Genomic DNA, 23,671 nt, shown 5'->3' with positions numbered 1-23,671 from the left:
CAAAAATCACCACAGAGGCTCCAGCCGCTTCTGACTCGTGTGCCTGGAGCACGAGGATGTGCACCTACCCCGTCCGGTGAACTGCGCGAGGCTCAGGCAGGAAGACGAGATCCCTCCTCATCACCAGGGTCTCCAAACTGCCATTACCCATCTCGGGGATGGATGCTCTGACCTCCTGACAACAGGCTGAACGCAAGGCTAATGCAATCAGAGGGGTAAAGTCAGTAAAAAGGAGACACCTGCATGGCACAGCGGTACAAGCTTCAGCTGAGAAGAGGAACATTGAAGCAGGTGGCCTTGGGTCTCTCACCTGAGCATTAATTGGGTCATCGGCTGGAGTACCCCCCTTTCCAGCTGTGCTTTAAACATAGCTAGAAGCATGCAGCAAGTGAAGGACCCACTTGGTGTATGTTAAATGTTCCCAAAGCACACGGCTGTAACGGGGCAAGTTGGGCATTTGAGCAGAGCACAGTTAAGTTTCAAGAGCCCAGTCCAGATTAGGCAGAAGACAAGTTTCAAGTGACTTAGCCTACAAACAGCTCTGTGCAGAGAAAGAATTCAAAATCAAACAAGGAGTTGCCAAACTTAGGCCCATTTGGGCTAGATACAAGCCAGCGGGGAAGGGGAGTGGCTGGATTGAAATTCTGGACTCACTTGCCTCAAATCTTCCTTAGATGTTGAAGTGTTTTATTCTGATTTACACCCAGTGAGGAATACCAGACCCAGTGTGGCTGATACCGAGAAGGATTTCACTGATGTGAACATTGCATTTCACATATGTCATAAATGGAATAGTGAGTGCTGCATTATTCTCTGGAAAGAATATATAGAAAAGTACTATTAAAAAAACAACACCTACTACCTTTCATATATTGGTTCTTCTGCTAGAAAGGTATCTCAGGATTAAAAGAGTATCGGTGCATCAGCATTCATATTCTGAATAGTCTCTGGTCATTTTTTTGCATGTGCACATACTGGTAGCTTAAAGGCTCTGTGAAATTGCTTTGGATGCTAAATAATATTCAGAGGAAATTGCATTAGATGGCAGGGAAGAGAAATGTGACTTTGTCATTAAGTCTCTAAAGTATACTCCTGTTTTATCCCCTCTTCCCCCTGAAAGGCATTCAGTCTTCCAATTATATAAATACATGAGCACTGGATTACTAGAGGCAGATAATTGAATATTTTGACTATTCTACAAGGGACCCTTCATATTTGAAGTGGGAAATAAGAGGGCATACTACATCAGCCCGCGCATGCACAGGCTATAAAAATCTGTATTAGATCCACAGACTAAAAAGATCTCCAAAATAGAGAGATCTTACCAGTGTTCATTATATACAACAGTTAATTCATTCCGCTGATATCAGGGTAGCTCATACAATAGTAAAACCCGGATATTTTAGGCCATCGATTGTACTACTTGAAAGCTGTAAGGAAAGACATTCGCAGTTGTAGCATTTCCAATCCGACTCTTCTATAACTCTGTCTTCACAGGACATCAATCACAAGATGAGAGAAACTGTAAGCTATTTTCTAGTAACACACTGCCAATCGCAAGACAAATGTCAGATGTCACAAAACAAGAAGTAACCATTTTTCAACTTGTGAATGTCTTCAAATATATTACAATGAAAGTGTGAAAAAAATGACCCTTTCGGCTTCATTTGTTCTGACAGATGCCAGACCTTGGAGTCTGGCATTTTATCTTCATACTGCAATAATCTCTATGAAACTTAAACAAGGCTGAGGGCAGTAGCATTAGACTACAATTGTCCTCTTATGTACAATACATAAAATTTCAAAAAGTCTAGCTGTTGAACTAAAAAAGACCATCTACTACTACTCTTACTGGTGTCTCAGAAAAAGACAGAGAGAAGAAGGGACGCCCGCATCTGGTATTAACACATGCTAGGTATTAGTTTCTCGTGGGCTCCGCTTGACTTCTGCATTGTATTGCCACGCTGCTGCTTGCCACTTAGCTAAAACGCATGCTGCTTAAACCTAACATCAGGAAAAGAAACTCTTAAACTCTTCCTGAAGTGAAAACTCACTCGATACCTTGTGTGCATTTAGTCCATGACATTAAATGGGTGGACTCCCTCCGCACTGACAGCGTGCTTCCTGTGAGGGTCATGTTTCCGATACACCAGCCGTGGAAACACGTAGATATCAAGCTCAGGTCATTTTCTCCAATCCAAAGCTAAAGGCCCAGACGCTGTGCCGTCTCACAGCTGGGCGATTTTTGACAGTATGGAGAACACTAGAACGTAAGTAAATTCGTTAACGTTAAAGAATAGAACACGGGAGAAAAACCAAAATCAGGTGTAGACATATATTCTTGTAATAAAATACGAGACTGAAAACAATTTGACCGAACAGCCCTGAAGTTCCAAGGTGCTCATGTCCTTTCAGCCAGTGCCATGTTCTGCTTAGGCCCCCCAAGATGTGAGTGATTATGGCAGTCATGGTTAATTTCTTGAAAAATAAAGACTACTCTGTACAACTCCAGCGGTCTAGTCCAGCATTCTTGACAAAATATCCCATTGAATAGTGTAAATCTAATTTGTACAGAGTTATACTGTTATTTAAGGGAAAAAAAGAAGAATATGTGCAAAGACAAAAAATTCTGCTCTACATGTTACTGCAGGCCAATATAGGGTAACAAACACGCAAAAGGCAAAAAAATAAGCAAACGTAGAATACAATTAGTTTAGCCTAAAGTCAGTGACAGGGCTGGTTTCACTGGAACTGAAATGAACTCTTAGGCCTCTACACTGTAAAGCTTTTTGCAGAAGCAGTCTTTAGTACCTGAAGACAAAACCACCACTTGATTCACCAGATTCAACTTAATGAAATTTTTTTTCTGTGAATAAGTGTAAGCTTATTGGTTCTGTGGAAGCAAAAGGATAAACATCTTTAGTTTTTCTTTAAAAATTTAACAGTGTTTGTCATGGCAAAGACTTGTACAAAGAAGTAGAAGCCAAAATACGATTTCAGTGTTTTAAGACTGACTTTAAAAAATAAGTATATAGACAATGGCCACATCTGTATTGATTCCAACACATACAGTCCAAGACACCCGAAGAAGAGGGTCAAAGCCTGAAGTTTGACCACAAACATAATTCCAGGTTTCAGTTTTCTGAAGTCTACAACTGGTATTTGGGATTGCAGCTCTGCTAACTCGGTTTCCATGATACATCCAGTGCATGCAAAGCAATGCAATTCCTTTGACAGGAGAGTGCCTCTTGATCAGTGCAACCAATCCCATGAGGCTGGTTATCATCCTCTGTATTTTGGTCCTTGTCTTCACAGCTGCTTTTCTATATACACACATGGTGTACTGTAGGTCCAACAGAGAAGTAAACAGCCATTGCCAGGGTCATTGAGAACGGGAGCTTGCAGTAGACTTTTTGAAGACTGTAAAGAAAAATGCTGAAGTAAGTAATTGTGACTATCAGATGCAGGAATTCAAGAGTCTGTCTCTCCTCCTGCAGTACCACGTAGGTATCTGGGGTTAATTCTCAGTTCTGTGAATTAGTGCTGTTAATAGCGATGATTTCTATGACCTGCACATTTACTAGCTGTGGTTGTGCCACTCAGGAGGGGTTATGTGCAGCTGGTGTAAGGTGCAGTCCATCTGTCTGACAAGGAACTACTGCACTTCGGCGCTCCACGATCCCACGGCCACAAACCAGGCGCCTTTCATCCAGGGCAGCCAGCTGATACTCACAGAAATCGATCAGCGATGCCACTTGCTCGTGAAGTGGGAGGGACTTGTATTTTTTCTGAGCCAGGCAGAAGAAAGCTTCGACAAAGGCTTGCAAGCACATTCCTGCAAGGAAAAGGTGTTTACAGGAGATTCATAGCACAGTGTTCTCTAGCAAAATGCATTCTTTAAATATAATAATATCTCCTGTTTCTTTAGCACCAAGGTCAAATGTGTACATGCTGTGTGTGGGCGCATACAATCGTGTTAGTTAACATTTTCTAATTTAAAACAGCAGCCATCTAGAATGCTCACTAGGGAAAGAAATTGCCCGTCCTCAAAAACCAAAAGACAAGGTTTAATTTGTACGGAACCTGCACATGAGCTCATTTAGTGTTTCCATACAGGGTGAACCCAGGCTGGGTTACAGACGGGTGATACTCTCCATCACTGACGCCGCTTCTGGTTTTACAGACATCAGCCTGACCAGCATCCAGGGGCAAACCGGTACAGCAACAACCGATTTTAAGGCATTGTACAATTATATTGATGAAATATCAGCCTTGATTTCTGCTGCCTCAAATATTAAGCTGAAACCAAATCAGACACACAGTAACATATTGAGCTTCATGGAAAACAATCCACCTGGAGAGAAAAAAAAGTTTATATCTGCAATTGAATTGGGTCATTTAGATCTTGTATTTTTAGAGATGGACCTAAAACAAAAGTTCAAACATCAAACTACTGAAAACAGTATGGCATGTCAATCTGTAGCACTACAAAGATAACCCCATTACCAAGCATCACCTTACCACAGAAGTGAGTTTATTTAAGTGTTCCTTTCCCTCTGCAAAGACTGTACTAGGTATGAACCCTTAGCCTTCCTTTTGAAGGTGAAGAGGCCATTTGTTCAACCATACCCAGTAATTCTACAGTAGTAGTTTCATTCAGCTGAAATAAAAAACAAACAGCTGAAGTGGGTACAATGGGAAAATAGTGCAGCGCCAAAAAATTTCTTTGCTATAATAAAACTCCCTGCTCTGCCCTTTCACGAACAGAAGTACCCTGCAGAAGCCACATGGTGCCGAACAGACTTCAGGTGTTGTTTGATCACGTCTTACTAATAACACGTTACCGCAGCCAGAGGAAAGAGGGGCTGCATATTAATGCTAATTATTGCATTTAAGACCTTGAAGTAATACCTACTCTAATTCTTAATTAAGAAGCCAGACCACAATCGGTTTTGCAGAATGCCAGCAACAAGGAACAGTTATAGCTGCTTTGTGCTTTAACTGGCTCTCCCAGTTTGAACATACACTTAAGAAGATTATTTTAGGATGAGATATTGAAAGGTCTGAGGTTTTTAACTTAATGGTGGCTTATTGATGCTGCAGGAAAGGCACCTTTTCAAAATATTACAATTACTCAAGAGAAATTATACTTCAGAACCTAAGACTGCAGCTGGGGTCGCTTACGATCTTGGCTGTAAAACAGCTTGCAAAGGAATCGTTGGGTTATCTGAAAGCAGCAGCTGCCAGCTCAGTAAATTATTTCATCAGTCACGGTGAGCTGCAGGCAGGGAAAGCACCTTTGGTAGCATACACACTTTCTCCCCTGTAAGTGACACTCATGTGAAGCATTTAATGAAAAAAAGTTAGAAGTTGCTGTTTTACAACAGCAGCAATAATCACTGTATTGGTTACAGCTGGAAGTGGGCCAAACACAAAGCCAACAGAAATGGTTGGGTTGTGTTTTAACACCTACAAAACATCTGGTTCATTGCAACTCCCAAGAAATCCCTTTGACTTCTGAAAGCCTGAAGATTAACTTGCATTTCTATTTTTTTTGCTAGTGAAAGTCTATCAGCTAAGTGACTTATACCCGCCCTGAAACGCTAAATGCAAATACTCAAATTTTACGTGCCTGTGAAACTAAGGTGACCCTAACCTACCTGAAGTAGTACAGGAGTGCACACACCTCCCCTGCACTAAACCTTCATTTTCCCCCTTCTACTCTTAGGTCTGCATTTATTCTTTCTATCAGCCATGTGGACCGTCTATTTTCCTTATTCTCCTTTGCCTTATCTGACTTCATCTACACAGACTCTACAGGGTATTATGGGATACCTACATTCAAGCAAAACAAAATACTTATCTATTTCATACAAATAGAAGCTTCATTAACGGTTCTGAAACAAGCTCAAATATTAAAGAAAAGATTACACACAAATAATTTTACCGCTGTCACACCTGACCACCGATCATATGTGTATCACTGATTCTTGATGGTTTTTGCAAGGGAGAACTACAGATGTATTTTAGGGAGGTGGGGTAACAAATACAAAAGTCAGTCTCAACTTGAAGACTTTTGGTTGTTCTGCTATTTTAGCAGTTTTTAAAAAAAGATGCAGGAGTATATATATTGATGTCCAAGTTCAGCTTCTTATATAAAAATAAATTTTGAACCAATTTCTGGGAAGATGTCAGCTGCAGCTGGGACCAGCATGCTCGTTTATACCAGCAGCATCGAGGTGGATTTCTTTATCCCACGCTGATTGAAATGGAACCTTGACAATCCTCCCTGACGGCCATGAGAAGCAGTGGTATAAACACTTCCACAATATTCCTGCTGCTGTTCCCCTGCTATCAGTAGCTAAAAAAACCCGATGATGTCAGGAACAACTTCTTGTTGCTGAGATGGGAATATTAGCACAATTGAAGTTATTCAATATTTTACAAAAGCTGTGGAAAAGTTGCCAAATTTATGGATTTATATTCATACAGAAACGTCATAGCAATTTTAGAAATTAAGTTATATATTGTATTTAGGCCATTAATGTAACAAGAAAATAATCCCTGACCTCAGCTATTCGACAGATTACAGTCTCAGATCTAAAAATGTGACCAAAGCAGATGGGGAGGTTATTCGCCACTGAAGGCTAGGTTGGCTGTTTGTTTCTCTAGCAAATTATACATGGTTTTCTTCTGTTTATTCCCTTTCAATAGGTTTTCTTCATAGATGTCAATAAACTCACCAACTCATTGCAAACACCTCACAAAATGATATCTAAAATATATGGATCAGGTGCTCATTAAGCTTTTGAAAACGCCTTATGCAAATATGATTTCTTTAGCCAGAGAAACACTCTTTGTTCTCAGTTATTTCACAGAAAACTGCAAACCTTCCTTTTCACTAATAAGGCTGAGCACATAATAGGAATGTAGATATTCTGGAGCTTTCCAAAGAGTCTTGTCTTCCGACCAAAGAACTGAATGCCCTATTACTGTTATTAACCTCCCACTTTTTGCAGAGGACATTCTCAGGCTGTACAGCCTAGACCCCTGCTAGTGCACGCCCCCAGGCAACCCTACGAACACAGAAGACAACAGAATGCAGACTTTGATTGTTTGAAGCAAAAATGCTTGAGAATCAACTTTTACAAACATATTTTTACAAATATTTGCCTCATACATAGGGATCTCGAACAAATAACAAGACTTAAAACTGAAAACACATTTTTAAAGCAAAGACTGACAATTATAGCTGGGCTGGCTGCACAGTCGGGGTTTTTAGAAGTAGAGCTGGGCTCCGCATGCAATGCACTGGTGCCCTAGTGATGTCTACCATATGAACACCTCAATAATATTTCAGAAATATTTATGAAGCAAATATGTTTGCTTTAAAGACCGAAGTCCGTAAGATAGTCAACAGAAGAAACCCATCCTTGATGTTCAGTAGTCACCTATTCTCAGAGGCAAGTAGTTTTCTTTAGCAACCTCAGGTAAACATGGAAATGCAACTTCTATTAAGAGGCAGAAAATGGAGCATCCTGGTATTATCTCCGGCACCTGGTACTGCCAAGTCCTTTAATGCTGCAGCAATAGCGTGCTACCACTTAGGGAAAAATTATACATTCAAACATTTACTAAAACTAGGTTTAAAGAGGTTTTTTGTTGAGATAACTTTCTGATGTAAATGTTTTAGGTGTTGAAGTTCAGAAAAGATTTATCTCACTGATCGGCACGTACTAAGTCAGCTCTAGGGTCCGAGGGTTATCAGCGCAGATCCAAAGCTATTATAACGATTTCTCACTGTAGGGCAAGTAATTGCATCTAAGACCGCCTATCCTTTAGCGTGAGCAGGAGATACGCGCCAAACTCACAAAAGAAAACACATTTTAATTAGTTTGTTTTCCTTTGAAAGGAATTTATGAAAAATCTTGTCTTATAAGCCCAAGAAGTGCATGTGGGTGAACTCTACTGTGGGTACAGGTAAACTGAAGACAGTTTGTAACCTCAGCCTGAACAAGATTTATACAGTCAGGAGTTGGGCAGTTGGAGGGATCTTTTTTTTTCAGAAGATGAAACTGATTTTCATGTTTATGTATAAATCCAGAAGAAATAACCAAGCAGCGTAGTCCAATTTTAAACAGAAACCCAAAGACATTAACAGAATGCTCCCTCTGGCCTGCTTATTAAATTGTGAGGGATTTATTGTAATAGTTTAATATTATAAATGCAACTGTGTAATAGGAGAGTATTTATAGTCATTCTTGCAACCACTCAACTGCACTATCAAGAAGATACGTGACGGTAACACAGTAAATCACCAAAGAAGCTGGGAATAAGACCACATTTTAATAAACATTGTCCTTTTGGCTTTAAAACTGTAGAAAATCCTTACTGCTGTTTAGCAAATGACTTCCCATAGCCTCTGTTCTTGGCTAACATCTTTAAGTAAGTGCTGTATTTCAATTTAAATGCATATTCCTAAGTTAGAAACAAGTAATTTAGATGAATGACTTGTGACGTTTCTCCCAGAGGCTGTTCAGTGGAAAGGACACCAAGCGGCATGCTGCGGCACGGACCTGGCACCTCCTGCGGAAGGTGCCTCTGACCAGTTGAAGGCAAGAAGTGACAGAACAAGTGAATCCTTGATGGGGTAGATGAATTTCTTACAAAAGCCTTTGAGCCATTCTGAGTACACTCTTACACTGAGCGTTACAATCCAAGTTGGATGTAAAAATGTTTAAAAGTGACTTACCTGACTCATGCTCCTATATGAGCAAACAGGAGCACAGCTTCCATAAGGGGTGCTTGTAGCAAAAAGCACTGCTGCTACTTAGGATGAGAGGAAATGGCCTCAAGCTGCATCAGGGGAGGTTTAGATTGGAGATTAGGAAGAATTTCTTTACTGAAAGAGTGGTCGGGCCTTGGAACAGGCTGCCCAGAGAGGTGGAGGAGTCACCATCCCTGGGGGAGTTCAAACACCGTGCAGATGTGGCACCTGGGAACATGGTTTAGGAGCCCTGGGGGTGTTGGGCTGACAGTTGGACTTGATGATCCTGGAGATCTTTTCCAACCTTAATGATTCTGTGATTCTATGATTCTTAATAAAAGCCTGTTTAATAGCTGAGCACTGTGTGAGTTTGTAGAGAAACCTACTGTCCTTCCCTTTCCTATCACAAAGACAATGAAGATGAAAAAAGGGAGTAAGTACACTGTTGGGCAGGGAGGAGAGAACTCCCTGGGAAAGGAAAAGTAACACAGGTAGTTACGTTTGTCCACAAAGTAGCCTTTTTGGGGAACAGAATTAAATCAAAAAGAGAAGTTAAGCATACTTATTTCTACCTCCTGCATAGTTTTTTGTTTGGTTGGTTTTTGCTAGACCATGTAAGCTACTTTAATATGGACACACCTTCTTACATTGTAATTAAGTTGGCGGTTCCATGGGCAATGTTTTTAAATGCTCCTCTGCGAACAGCAGCAAGAATTACAACTGCAAAATTGCAAGCATAAAAAGGGGCTTGCAGAAGGCTTGTTCCAATCAATAAATTGAACAATAAATGACCTATTTTATAAAGGGAAACTGCCATGGAACTTAACAGAAGAATCTGTGTACGTGCCTCAGATGTACATGCCTTGTTCCCATTATTTTTACTGAATGTTTGAGGTGTGCTTGAGCTACCAAAACTACAAAAAACCAGCTTGCATAGTCTTCAAATATAAAATAGTATTACCTGATTCTTTGTGTTCTATTCCCATGCTGTTCCACCTTCTTGTGATATCAATATATAAGATATCTACAGAAGCCATTGAAAAATTGCTGTTACTCAGTTTGCAGTTTCTGTTAAAGATACACAAAGACAAAAAAATCTGATTACATCCAAACTTCCCAGTTAGGAAAAATTCTGCAAGGGGAACTGAGAGAACACTGGGAGACAAGTTTACCCGTGTCCATGTCATATGTACGCACCCAGTGTAACACGCTTAGTCTAATAAAACACATACAGCAGACAGCAAACAAACTGTGTTCATTAGGTGTACGCATCTGAAACGGAAAAGGCCCTGTTTTCACGGGCAGAACATCTCCTGTACGTAGCTAGTGCTGCAGCCTGTTCAGATCACGCAGGCACCACCTCTGCCAGAAGCGGCTCTGGGCAGGAGCGGCCCTCTTTGATTCATGCATCTAAATCCGATTTGCACACGCGACCTCACGTCAGCCTCCAGCCACAAGAAGGCAGCAGGTCAGATTACAGATTAACTGGTTTATTTTGGTTTTGCAACAAAGCAGAAGAGAACGAAGAAAATCCTGAATATTTCGATTAAAATATGAGTTGACCATTACACACAGCCTTCTCCCAGGCTACTGCTAGTACTCCTGAGGCTGGAACAGAATGGAACCAATTGCAAAACATGAGGCAGAGAAATACTCTTGTATTTGACTGATTGATACTGTTTGAAAAGGGTTGGAGGAGAGCTTTCAGGCACAGAACTACTTCCTCATGCCTGAACTCTGAGCAGATTTACCCTGTGCATTACAGAACACGCCATGGAACACAGCAGCATCTCTGGATGCATCTCAGGCGTTCGGTGATAAGCACATGTAGGAGATCTGACGCTTGTGTGGTCTGAGCCCGCAGTGCAGCGCTGATCAGTATATGAGAATTAGCCATCTGTCCAGGATTTCCAGATGTCTGGCAGCCTGGCTGGAGCTACTGCACATGCCAAAGAGCTGGCCAAAATTTCTAGCCAGAAAAGAAAAAAAAAAAAAACAAAACCCCAACCCCCCAATAATTTAAAAGCATCTTACTCTTTAGTAGCCTAAGCAGAACTCTCTTAAAACAGAGTTAAGGTCTAGCCTAGATAGTCCCAAAAAAATCTTAAGCAGCATCTGAGCAGGGACTAGAGCCACGTTCAGCATTTCCCTTTTAGTTGTTTTTTTAGAATGAAGAAGTTATTGAAGGGGAACAGACTTTGATTAGCGAAAATTTGAGTGGATAGTCTCTGCAACCACTTGCCCAAATGCACACACAAAGAAAATCACATTTGTGTGCCATTTTATTCTTGAAAAGTGATACAGCACGCATCTTAGAAGCATAACCTTAGTTCTGAAATGAGTAGTAATGACAGCATTTCAGAACAGGGCCTTATAGTTGGTATAGATCCTCTGGGAAAAAAATAAACAAAATATTTGCCAATATTAAAAAGTTTAATTTAACATGCATTAGGAAACTGCAAACGCTATTTCACTGAGACATGGCAATTTATTTTAATATTCTTCAAAGAAAATGTTGGCATTTATTCTGTGTTCCTCTGACAAGTGCCAAATTAAGGCTGGACTAAACAATAGAAAATACAGAACTGGAAACAATCCTGTACTGGTCTGTGGATAGAGCAGATGCCTTCAGTCATTTTCTATATATTGTAATTTGTATAAATCAGATTGTTTGTATTCATTCCTGCCTGAATGGTAAATGCATCTGCATAGAAACAGGATCTGTATTTTAAGAGTACATCTGCTGCTGCTGCTGATTTCGTTTGTCATTGTCAATGAAAGACAGAAAATGAGATATTTGTACCATGACTAGAACAGATATATCCATAAAAAACAATGAAAAAAACCTCATAAATAAAAAGTAGGTGAAAAAATAAATTGAGTTCCTTGCCGTTGCAAGTTGCAATTTCACAAGGCAAACCCTCAGCGCACAATGCATCAGCAACTGGCATTTGGAAATCCTCTCCCGTGGCCCAGGGCAGGCGGCGGTGCCCCCACAGCCAGCAGATGCGGATCTCCAGTGACCCAATTTCGGCTGTCACATTCTCACAATGCTGTTCCTGCGACTTACTAGAACACGGCATGCGGGCTAAGACTGCAAATAGTATCTCCCCGAGTATCGCTGATCTGCTGTAGAATAAAACACCCAGGCTCCTGCTAGACACAGTTTCATAGGTCGGGTACTTTGGGAGCTTGGAATGATAGAAATGCATCTGTTTTTATTAAAAAACATGCAATGTTTCAATGGAATTTACAGGGAAAAGTTTCTTTAGACGGTATTAGTAAACCTCTAGGCTAGAAGTGCAGCATTGCTAGGCCTGCTCTTGCTCAACAAAACTTAAGATAAGCACAGGGAGAGCAGTGCTACCCCATAAGATCCTGAGTTTCTAATTTCTCGACTACGCTTTAAGCAATTCACCTTACTAACCTTATAAATGTTCGGAAACCTGTTGGCCCCAACTTCGTTGTCCCTTTTACACCAAGAAATCGGATAAACAGCGCGGCCACTCTGTCCACAAGTCGCAGGTAGTTAAACTGCTTCGCGTACTTGGGAAACACTTGCTTGAGACAAAGGGAGGGGAGGCCAGCCTCCGGACTTTTGGTAGTGTCGTATTCCGGTCGGTCTGCCGGTCCTGCGCCCAACAGCTCTTCGCTTCCTTCTGACACATGCTCCAAAGTCTGACACCTGTAGCACACAACGTAAATGTATCTTAGGTTAACCTTGTTCTTACAAGATTCAATATGCTCTCTTTCTGGATTATTTTTTTTTTTAATTATAAAACATTACTTTGAGATCTTTACAATAATGAAAAAATTCAAGAATAAATACTAAGGTTCCGTAAAGCCTTATAAGAAATCATTATAGGAGTATGTAAAAGGATAATGAGCAGACCATTCTCCGATGCCAAAAATAACACCTATAAATACAACCGACAAAGAGACGCTGCATCATTACCAGATAAATTGTGAGAGCTACCGTTAACTCACAACTCCTGGGAGCCGGGCACAATCATACCATTTTGCTGTAAGTTTAGAAATCTTGTTTCATACTAAACCACTCCTTTATCAAAATCTTGGGTTTATGACCCCAAGAAGGTAAGAATGGATGCCTGGTCTCTGCAACACCACATGGTCACCCTGACCCTGCGTGGTCCTTTTTGTAGGGACCTTTGGCTATTGCTTCCGAGGAAGAGGTCAGCAATTTGCTACGCAGGTATTAAACTGCGACGAATTCTAGCTGTGTATCTTCTGGGCACTGCCCGAGCTGCAGAAACCGATGGAAAACATTACCCATGTTCAGAAATTCAGGGGGATGGCTATCAACCCGGCTACAAAAATATAAAAATGAGTATTTTTTTGAAAAGACAGGTGATTTTAGGACCTCAAAAGTATGACAATTTAAGACATTACATTTTCCATATCACTCTTCAGCATTTTCTGGAAAGCATATTCCCTTAAATTTATTTCATATAATATGTTCCAAAATTGAAACACTGACAAGTACTCAGAAGAGAACCTTGATCGAGGTATGCCTGCAGGGTTCCCTTACAACGCTTCAAAAATATTTATAGTGCGTTCATTGATGAAGACATTTTAGTTTATCTTTAATAACAGAAAGCCTGGACGGACATCAGATGGCATTGCTCCTTTTTGCACCTTGATCTGGACAATATTTTTCCTCTCATCATAATTTTTCTTTAAATTTTTTTTTCTCCTTCCCTGCTTACTTTTCCTTGCCCTAACCAGTAACGCTCCTTAGATCATTTAATAAAACTGAGGTAACAACAAGTTCTCAACAAATTGGGCCTTGCTAAATTATTTTTTTTCTAAGATGGCAGTTGTTTCTTTTTAATCCACATAGTTAAACATTAAAAGCCAAACATTTCAACCTTCCCCACATAACACAGAAATTTTTCTTCTCTACGTAGATTCGTTGCGATGCTGTAGAATATCCATATTCCTGCCAAAAGGTCTTTACAACCCCACAAAAGGTAACAGAGTAGCTTCTTCCACCCAGATGAGGCAACACCAGATCGCAACCACATGTTGGTGTTATCAGCATTGAACAAATATATAGGTACGTAGAAAAAAAGATGAGTTAAATAGAATATTTCAAGGGAAATGTTTAGAGATTGTAATAATCTCATGATATTTAAGCGTATTTTCCAATAATGATTAGAAGCTTTTACCCTCTCTGATAAGTAAGGTACAAAAAGTACAGTAAGGTATATTTGCAAAGAAGAAATTCTAATGATACATTCAGAAGCAATACAGTTCACAAACACACACAGACACTACTCAGAAGACAATTTCTGGGCAATCCCATCATTTTTTCTTCAACTCCTCTGCGCATACCGTCAAAACACATTATTTGATCTTCACAGTCGTTGCCAATTCCCTAAATAAAGCTGATCGAGATAATGATGTTCCAAAATAAATGCTACGTGTTTATTCAGCATGACATATTTTTACTTTTTCCCCACGTTTGACATATCCAGATAAAATTCAAGACTGCTGTTCTCATGAGTTCAGCAAGTCGGGTAGGCGATGGTAATTATTTGGCACACACTAAGCATATGCACGTTTTCATTTTCTTTTCAGTCATTTTTCTAAGTAACCATCATCAAGCATAATTCACACTAGGTACTAAAAGAAAAAGTGCTTTTACTACATTGATCTTTTGTGTACCTGAGCAGATTTAGTGTCCTTCAGAAAGTTCTGTTCCAGCAGAGGATAATAATCAACATAGTTATTATCCACCCACAGCATTGTAACAGTTATTAAGTCAAACCTACAGTAAATCTGTACCTTCCGACTTGAATTTCAAAAGGCCAAGTTTTCAACCCTGCTTGAGTCTGGGCTTTGAACTCATTCGCACCTCCAGGTGTTACCTTCAAATGGCAGCAGCCCACAATCCGCAGCAGCACCTGCCCAAGCCGTAGCCGCGACTGCTCAGCGCAGAGCCGAGGCCGGGAACCTCTCCCTGCCCCAAACGCCACCTCCACGGTTAGGTAGATGAACTCTGAACGTTCGCAGAGGTCGCAACAGTTCTTTGTAAAAAGCATCCGTGTTGAGTCTCTTTTTGTGCTTAAGCACTTGTAACGGCCAAGCGGCTGCTGCTCGGATGGGGCCGTCGTGCCACGATTCACGGAGCCTCTGTTCTTCTAAGACTATTGTTACAAACTTCTAAAGTAATGGTGCTTTTGTACCCACACTTACATTCATCAATACTGAGCATCTGTAAATGTGATGATTTTTTTGGATAAAAGACTCTAAAAAGTTTTAAAAATAAATCTTAGGTAGCGCTTTGGTAATGTTCCTCATGGCTGCGGACAGCAAAGTAGAAAAAGAATGTTGTTTTTGTCTTTACTTAAGTAAAGCTTAAAGTAATAAATGATTGCTTTTGGTTTTCCTCTTGTAAGATTGGATGGAGGTTTCACCGCCATCAAGTCCCCTCTGGCTGCCAAAAGAGCAAGAGTATGTACAGCCAAGAAAAAATAACCATGCAGGCTTCTATTTTTGCTCTTAAAAGGTCTGTTCATGAATTTAAAAATTCACATCTTCAGCCAGTTGAACTAGACCTTGACCAAATGTGAAACCTTGCACTCAGTAGGAGAGAAGGTTGTGTTGTTTGTAACATAACTCTCGTTTTAATGATGCCTAGAAGCCCTGAACCCTTTCTTATTCTAAATTCAAGTGTTTTGGATTGTACATTATTCATTCATCAATAACGTTTCCAGTTAAAAAAATATAAAGCTTTACTTCAGGATGTAAGCAGACCTGAGGAAGTTTCACTAGATTTTTTTTCCTTTTTTTTTTTTTTTTTTTTTAACAGAAACTCCTGAAGAGACTGTTCAAGGGATCAGCTTCAGAGAAATCAGCTACAGCCCCAGCGCTCCTGGCTCCTGTGCTGCCCAGCCGCGGGCGGGAGGCTGGAGCGCCGTCCATCCACCCCCCGTTACCGAGACAGAGGTTTGGCTTGGGGAACAACGGCTCTCGGTGGAGTCTTCATGGGCAAATCCGTACCTCCCTCCTGCTGAAGTAACAGTCCCTGGAACGCCGGAGGAAGTACAGTAGTTTAAAAGAGTTTTCTTGGGTTTCAGCCTTCCTTTTTTTAACCCCCATCCTCAAAAGAAATGTGAGGTGGTCGTGAAGAGAGCACCCAGACCATAAGGGTAAACAAATACTCCAGAGACGCGTCACTGCTGGGAGCCACAGAAGGCTCTGTCTCCCTGACTGACGCAGAATGGACACAGTCAGATCATTAAATGGGCCTACGTTTGGTTTGTATTAGGGTCATAGAAAATCGTGTTCATAGAGGAAAAATCCCAAACCTGTATTATGGTCAAAGAAAAAAATATCGTTGAATATTGCAAAGCAGAGGCTTTAAGTTACCACCTAGAATTTCCTTCTTCCTCTCTTTTCTATGGAGAAAAGCCTACAGCTCTCTTTGAGGTCATGGATAAAAACTCAAACCCAGCTTCTCATTTCCAGCTTTTACTGAAATAGCTCTTAAAAACCATATTTCATATTAGACAAGTATTTTTTTAAAGAAAACCAGCTTTTTTTTTTATGCTACCGCATGTCTCCTTCCTTTCCGTTTACGATTCTATGATTCTGTAATTGGGAGAGTCCATAAAATATTTAAATCAGAACAAGAAAACTTAATTCTGATCTTTATTGCCAAATCTTGTATTTCCATTAAGTAAAAAACAGAGAATATACTTCTTATTTCACTTTTACAGGTCATTGCTTTTATAAATTTTAATGATTTGTTTTCATTCTTTAGCTTCCCCCCATCCCCCAAGATTTCCCTAGGTTTCCTTTTCTAATGCACTAGAGCTTGATTAATTTCATCATATAATTTGGATTAAAGTAAAAGTTACATTTAGCACTTTTAATAAAGCTAAGACTTTCCGAAACAACCCTGCACAAGAGCTTGTCCGTATCTGTAAAACTGAATTGATACATGGACTTGCCTATTCCATGTGCTCACCTTAATGGCACGCATTCACACTGACTATATGCAGAGTATAATCCTGTGCTGCTACCACAGACACCGCTTCAATAAAAGTTTATTTTCTGTAAATTTATTCAACACACTCGTATGCACCCAATCCCAATGTAGTCTCAACACGAGTAATTAAGAAAAACTGCCTAACTAGGTACATCACAGCCAGACTCGGTATCTATAAAAACAGGATTTTACTGCGATCTGCACATTTTTGCAAGGAAACAGTGCACAACATATTTTTTGCGCTAGCACTAGATAAATTACCCTCGCTTGCAATGCACCATTACATTTTCTTCTGTGTTTCGCTGCCATCTGCCATCGCCACGCCATAAGGGTGAGCCGGATGACATAACTCCCCAAGGGTCACGCAATCAAAGACCAGTATAAGCCTTGGCGGTACACCTACACAAAGCAGAAATACAGCCCAAAGTCCAGCAACGATGAATACGTAAGGGGGATTTTCACCTCCATTTCTACCAGTAATTCATCAGTCCATTGGGAAATACAGAAGGACACATTTTTGTGATGTCACCTGTCAGATTCAAAGTGTCACTAAGAACTCCTACACCTATTTACCATCCAGTTCTTTAACTCCAGGAAGTGACTTCCAAGAAACAGCATATATATTGTGTCATTCAAGACCTCTCCTTGAGAGCCCGGGCACACCACAGGGCTCTCGTGCTTGGCCCTCGACTCCCTGAAAACCCTGCAAAACATCCGTGGACGTGCAGCGAAGTTGTGGGGAAGGGATCGGAAAGTCCAAAAGGCTGAAACAAATCTCCAGAAAGAGAAACTTGCACAGGTTTCCTCCATTAGTTCCCTTCTCAAGGGATTTCCAGCAGGCAAGGGGAGGAGAAGAAAGCTGAGCCCTGCACTTTAAAGCTGCTCCTTAGAATTAATTGTTTTGACTGACACAGCTGAGTCAGGCACAATGAATGAAAGGTCAAATATAAGGTAATGCTTCTGTTGCCATACAGAATAAAAGCAAGGCTTAATTTACATACTAATGTCTGACCTCAATACATTAATTTCTCTAATTCTGCAGCTCCTGACAGATCTCTCTTTAGAAATGATCAACTGTGGAGACAATATTAACTGCGTCTTTAAAAAAATCATTTCAATTTTAATAAAGCTTATGGAAATGACATCTAAGACTACTTATCTTTTATACATGATTACTAATTTATTAATGTTTCCTCCATCTACATTTTATCCCTTTCATTGTGACCGGCCTTAATCTTTATGCAAATACAAGTTGCTAAGGGACAAACAAATTTGCAGCTACTAATTAAAGGCTTCAAAATTCCCAACATTTTGCATAGTTGCATATAAAATCTAGCTGTCAAGTTCAGAGTGAAATTAGGTGAGAATCGCAATATTAATATTTCTAAGAATGCTCACTTGATATATTTAAAATTTAGGGCATTGCTAGAAGTAAAAATTAAGCAATTTTTGTATCAGCTGACAACTGCTTACCTAATAAAAGAAAATATTATGTTCTGGATTCTGAAGCTATAATTATTCCCTCAGCTGAGCCGCTATTCTCAAAGCAAGGACTATGTTAACATAGTTAAAAGCAGAGAATATTTTGCATGACAAATCTATCTACCCACCCCTTTATCACCACAGTGTACGGACCTCCCAAGAAACAGATACGTGTGTGTTACTGGGGTGCGTAGGTATGAAGATGTTCCTGTGCTCATTCACAGCAGTAAATCGTTTAGGAAAGAGGAAGCCAAAGCCAGCACAGTGCCTGTGCATTATCACCCATTCAAGAATTCTCTTTTATGAACTAATCCCATTACTTTTATTAACACACAAAGATTTCTAGCACTCTCAGTATAGCAAGAAGCTGCACAGTTTCAGTGCACGTTGTGTGAATCATCAGCACCTTTTGGTTTGTACCAGGCACTTACGAGTTTCATTTGAAGAAACTGAATACTCATCTCCTCTTCACCCTCTGGTGAAGCAAAACACGTCAACAGCACCATCATTTCCGCCTTTCATAATAATAATGAAGTTGCACAAAGACAAAAGTATTTAAAAAAATATTAAAACCCACAGCAGAAGAGATTTTTTTGAAGTTATATTACAAACGTTATTGCTCTTACATATAGTTTACCCAACACTTCAAGAATGCTTTGAGGCAGTCAAAGCAACCACAGTAGAGAGCCCATATTTCAAAGAGCAGAATCAATCACATGAAAAGTAAGGGCTGATAATCAGCACGTTGTCAGCAGCCAACTACCTTCGCATCGTACAAAATACAATTGGAAAACGCAGCAGCTATCCTGTCCCCTGGAAGGAGAAAGAGCTGAAAGGAGTTACAATTTCCACCTCTCTAAGAAAAGACAATGCATAGCTCAATCAGAGAAATAAAGCAGTTAAATCACCTCGCTTGGATTTTAACCTCATCGTGAGCATGACCATGTCTAACTTGGCTTGCACCTTCAAGGCCTAATAATGCATTCGCTCTGGGAGGGTGAAAGAAACGGAGCACACTAAAGTTGGTTTCTGAGAGTTGGCAAACGCATTTTAGGTGAATCTAAGGATAAACTAAGAATGTACTCCACAGCCTTGCTGTTTGCTTACCAAAACCAAAATAATTTATCAGATTTTTGAAAAAGTGAACTGGAAGCCCCTGCAGTCTGTCATCAGCAGCTCTCAGGCACAGCATCTGCTGGTTGCAGGCTTTCCATTTTCTGTCCCATGAGTGTTGTTTACCTCGTATCGTACTCTGTAAGCTCCACATACATCAGACCCCTTTCTGAGAAGGATGTTTTACTGCCTCTTCAGATTGGGTGGATTTATTATAAAAAGAAACACTTCTCATTAAAGATTAAATAGCTTTTGAAAGAAAGCAGAAGAGGCTCGAAGTTTCCCACCTTAACTCATTCTTAATGAGTGCTTCTAAGATGTAGAAACTTGGTGTGGATCCTGACTTGCTCCACACCAAGGACACACTGCGATGGATGAGAATATTACTGACATTTTCGTATCATAGGCAGAGAAGACTTGATCTCCACTTCAGACTCACTCGAAACCTAAGACAAGCTAACGTGCTGTCCTGCACATTTTGTTTAGGAAGAAATGCAGTTTGTATTGGGAAGCACCCGATAGCCGCCCCAGTGATGATACGCTTACTGCCATTATCAACAAGTATTATTCAAGGATTAACAGACCCCTTTCAAAGGGGATGTACGGAGCCTTTCCTGTTGGAATCACACAAGGCTCAGAGGAATGTCTGAAACAGGAGACGGTGCAGAGGCACACTGTGCTCAACTCTACTTTGAGCCTACAAACACGCAGTCACTTCTGTTCCCTCCTAGATGATACCATTCAAGATATTCTGGTCTACTTTTGTATGGAGAATGCTCCAGAAATAACAGCTTCCAATGGTCCATAATATAAGTAAATTTTCGGATTCCATTAAAAAAAACTTTAAAAAAATCACAATACGGGCAACAGGTAACACTGTTGCAGCAATCTGTAAAATACCAGAGCATAGGGAACAAGACAGATTTACATCCTTCCCTTGGCAACACAGCCATGGAAGGAGCTCAGAAGATGACCCAGCCGGAGAAACCACTGGTTCAGAGAAACCTGAGAAGCCCAAGTCAAGTCATTCAGTTATTTGAAGAATTCTGCATAGTTTGGAGTGGATCTTAGCTGCCCTTATTAATAATTAAGGATTTGCTCCATTATCCTTTGGAAAAATCCATTCTAGACAGTTTAGGTGCTGGTGATCTTAGTATCTTCCAAGATCAGAAAGGGTTTAATTTTAGGGTGTTTTAAAAAGAACATGTATGAAAAGAGCTGTTTAGGTTTTCAACAAGCCTATTACACAAATCAGAAGTCAAAAAGGCCGTGTTGATTTTAAACTAAAGCTCAATCCAATACATCATTTCAAACCTGCTATCCAACACCGCAAGTGTGCACCAGTGATACTGTCATTAAATCTAGCTTTGCTGAACACCTGCCTTACCAGGTGTGACAGGAATCAGTACAGCAGCACACCGGAGGGAGGAGAGACACCCTTTAGAGATACAAAGCAGATACTGCACACTTGGGACAAACATCCAGCTGGATGTAATAGCTGCATTTGACCTCTGTTTTTATTTCTGCAGCACTCCTTAATACATAGTTTAAATTATTGAAGTGAAGAAACGCATTTGAAGAGTTTCAGGAGCAATGTGCTGAAAAAAATAGTTATTTCCTAATTTTTAATTGAGATTCTTCATTTCCAACCTTCTCTTTTTAAGAATAATGGTAATATCAGTCTGCATTAGCTAAAGATTTATTCCTTTTAATGTAACAGAAGCAGTGAATGCTTATACTATTACCTGTCATCTATTTGAGTGCTGCAGAAAATATGCCATTACTATAATGAAATAATGCATAAGCAATGCAAAACCTGCATCGAAGGACTTTGTTCCACTGCAGCAAAAAATTATTATAGAACAAAGACCATTAAATATGGGCCCCAATACTTTATTTTTTTGTGGAGGTAGCTTTTATTATTCCTGGCAGATTTATTTGTGTTCACTATTTGCTTTTAAGGTACTTGTGTGCCTCATTATTTTTCCAGAGCTTCCTTTGTTTCTTTAGAAAAGCATGCCTTAAAAATAGTAATACAGGATACTGCAAAGGCAACCCAGTTGTAAAGCCTGGTAATATACTGAAACCAATATTAAATTAGACCACCAAGTCTCTTACAGTAGAACAGAAAAAAACCGAAACCCCATGGTATTTCTTCTCATGTTGAAATTATTCTTAGAAAGCAGTCACGATTATGCTAGGGTAGAAAAGGAGCTTTACCCTGTCATCCAATGGGGGAGAAAGCAGCAGTGCAATCGTGGTTTATCAGCAGTAATCCTCCCATTAAAGCAGGTGAATTCTACATACACAAAATAACAGCAGTGTAATCATCAGTAGTGTTAAGTCATGTGCTTTCATTTTCTGGCAACTGGGTGCTAGGCAGTTTTATTGCTTTCTAATTTTTTCAGAGACTAGAGACCAATTATTACTTAAAAATAAGCCAATCATCTCTCCTGCTAAAAGATGTCTAGCAGCAGAAGTTAAATTATAGAGAACATCACTGCCCCCAATACATTAATTTCTGTCACTCTGTCACTGTAAAAATTTACAGCAGATATAATCTCTTTGAAGGGGGATCAAGTCATAGAAAATATGAGCCTAGTTTTAAATAGAATTTTAATTTTAATGAAAGCTTCAGGGAATGATGTTTATGCTGCTTATCTTTCATACCTGGTGATTAAGTTAATTTATACTTAATGGAAGAGGATATTTCTAATCCCCAGACAGGCTCAACATCCGTCTGTGACTATGTTTTTGGAAGCCTTAAGCTGCTTGTGATTGATGTAATGAAACCAGGATCCTGCCGAACTGACACCTGAAGGATATCTGTAGGAGGGAAAAATGTTATTTTTCTGCTCAATGCTGATGCTTAAGTCAAGCCAAAATCCCAAGCACTTCATTTTGCTGTCCCTTAAAAAACTTGCCTTGCACTCCCTCGCCATTATTATGTGAGTATAAACAGGGGAATAAGCCAACAGTTCTCAGATATGGTTATGATCTAATATTCATACTCATTATTATGTGCAGCATCTGAGGACATGTAACTTTCTGATGGCCTGAAGCTGATGAGAATAAAGCTCCTGCAAAATCAGAAATGATCTCTGTTTTTCCTTCGCTTCTCATCCCATGTCTATTTAAGACCAAACGCTAGCAATATAAATGCTTGCATTTACCCTGTAGTTACAAAGAAAAAAAAAGTCTTGAAAAGTAAACATTTTGCCAGGAAAAGATACAGTTTTCAACTTTGTCTCAACAAATCACTGTATTCCTGTAGAAGGAAAAACAAACACAAACATTGGTATTTCCAGCTGTCATCTATATCCATGTTATTTTAAAGTGATGCTCTTCCAGAAAGGAAAGCAGCTTCCAGAGATTCCTACGAAGCAGTCCGCCGACACTATCACACATTGGAAAAATCTACGGAAGTTCAAAGCAACACAGAATGGAGGAAGACCTAGAAGGTAAATGGAAGTCAAGTAGCAAAAGAAAAACAGAGAAACAAAACTGCAGGTTTGAGTGCTTCATCTAGAACTGTTTCTGGAAAGGGATAAGATAGTGCCCACAGGTGCCTGAATAAGTCTCCCTGGAACAACTAGCATTTACCCATTAACCAATAAGCTGGGAACATGCTGAAGGAGGGCAGTAATATCTGAACTCCAATACTGCATCAAGTGTCTTGTAAGAATGTCTGACGTGCGTTGCTATGATTTCCTCAGGCCTAAACCCCCCTTGTTTTATTAAAAATACCCTCCAAAATCTTATTATTTATATAACTTTATATTAAATTGTTAGTACAAATCATGGATTTTTCTCTCCAGTAAAGTAGTGGAACACTTAAAACGTTAGCATTACAAGCTGGACCCATTTCATGGCTCTGTTCTGACATCCTTGTTGGACAGCTGTTGACTGGGTCCATCCTGGCACAGATGGCCGTCCTGATGACCAGGGAACAGGCGGCCCAGACACAGCTGCTCACATAAAGCAAGGCTCCAGGTCTAGAACAGCAAACACACGTGTAACGCAGCACCACACCAACCAACGTACGAAGCACAGAACAGTCAATGCACCTAGATATGTCCCAAGGGCGCAGAGTGAAGTTTGCTTTTGCAAATTAGGAACCTGCCTTTAAACTTTCTCGCCACCGAATTAATCTAAGTAACAATTTCCAGTTAAGCATCCATGTGGAAAAGTCTAATTAACAGGAAATTCTTACATTTCCCTATTCTATCAGGTTACATCTCAGGGAATCTCTTATTCACTCCTCCCTGTCTTCTACTTCTGTGAGCCCTTAC

General features: G+C 40.1%; 1 protein-coding gene across 6 annotated transcripts in view; it reads right to left on the bottom strand.

The window, feature by feature from the left end:
• Positions 1-2,321: 2,321 nt before the first annotated feature.
• The window catches only part of TTLL11 (tubulin tyrosine ligase like 11), a 53,828-nt gene continuing 32,478 nt past the window's right edge, over positions 2,322-23,671 (bottom strand). For 4 of the 6 annotated variants that reach the window (XM_064469175.1, XM_064469178.1, XM_064469181.1 and 1 more), the window contains 3 exons: positions 12,195-12,452; positions 9,729-9,835; positions 2,322-3,835 (listed from right to left, as the gene is read on the bottom strand). In XM_064469175.1, coding sequence (XP_064325245.1) covers positions 3,600-3,835; positions 9,729-9,835; positions 12,195-12,452 — 601 coding nt within the window. In that variant the 3' untranslated portion in view covers positions 2,322-3,599. The other 2 variants (XM_064469176.1, XM_064469177.1) reach the window with 2 other exon arrangements.

Source organism: Phalacrocorax carbo, chromosome 18 (assembly GCF_963921805.1).
Source record: "Phalacrocorax carbo chromosome 18, bPhaCar2.1, whole genome shotgun sequence".
Lineage (NCBI taxonomy): Eukaryota > Metazoa > Chordata > Aves > Suliformes > Phalacrocoracidae > Phalacrocorax > Phalacrocorax carbo.
The sequence above is the reverse complement of the archived record's forward strand: the minus strand, read 5'-3'. Positions and strand labels throughout refer to the sequence as shown.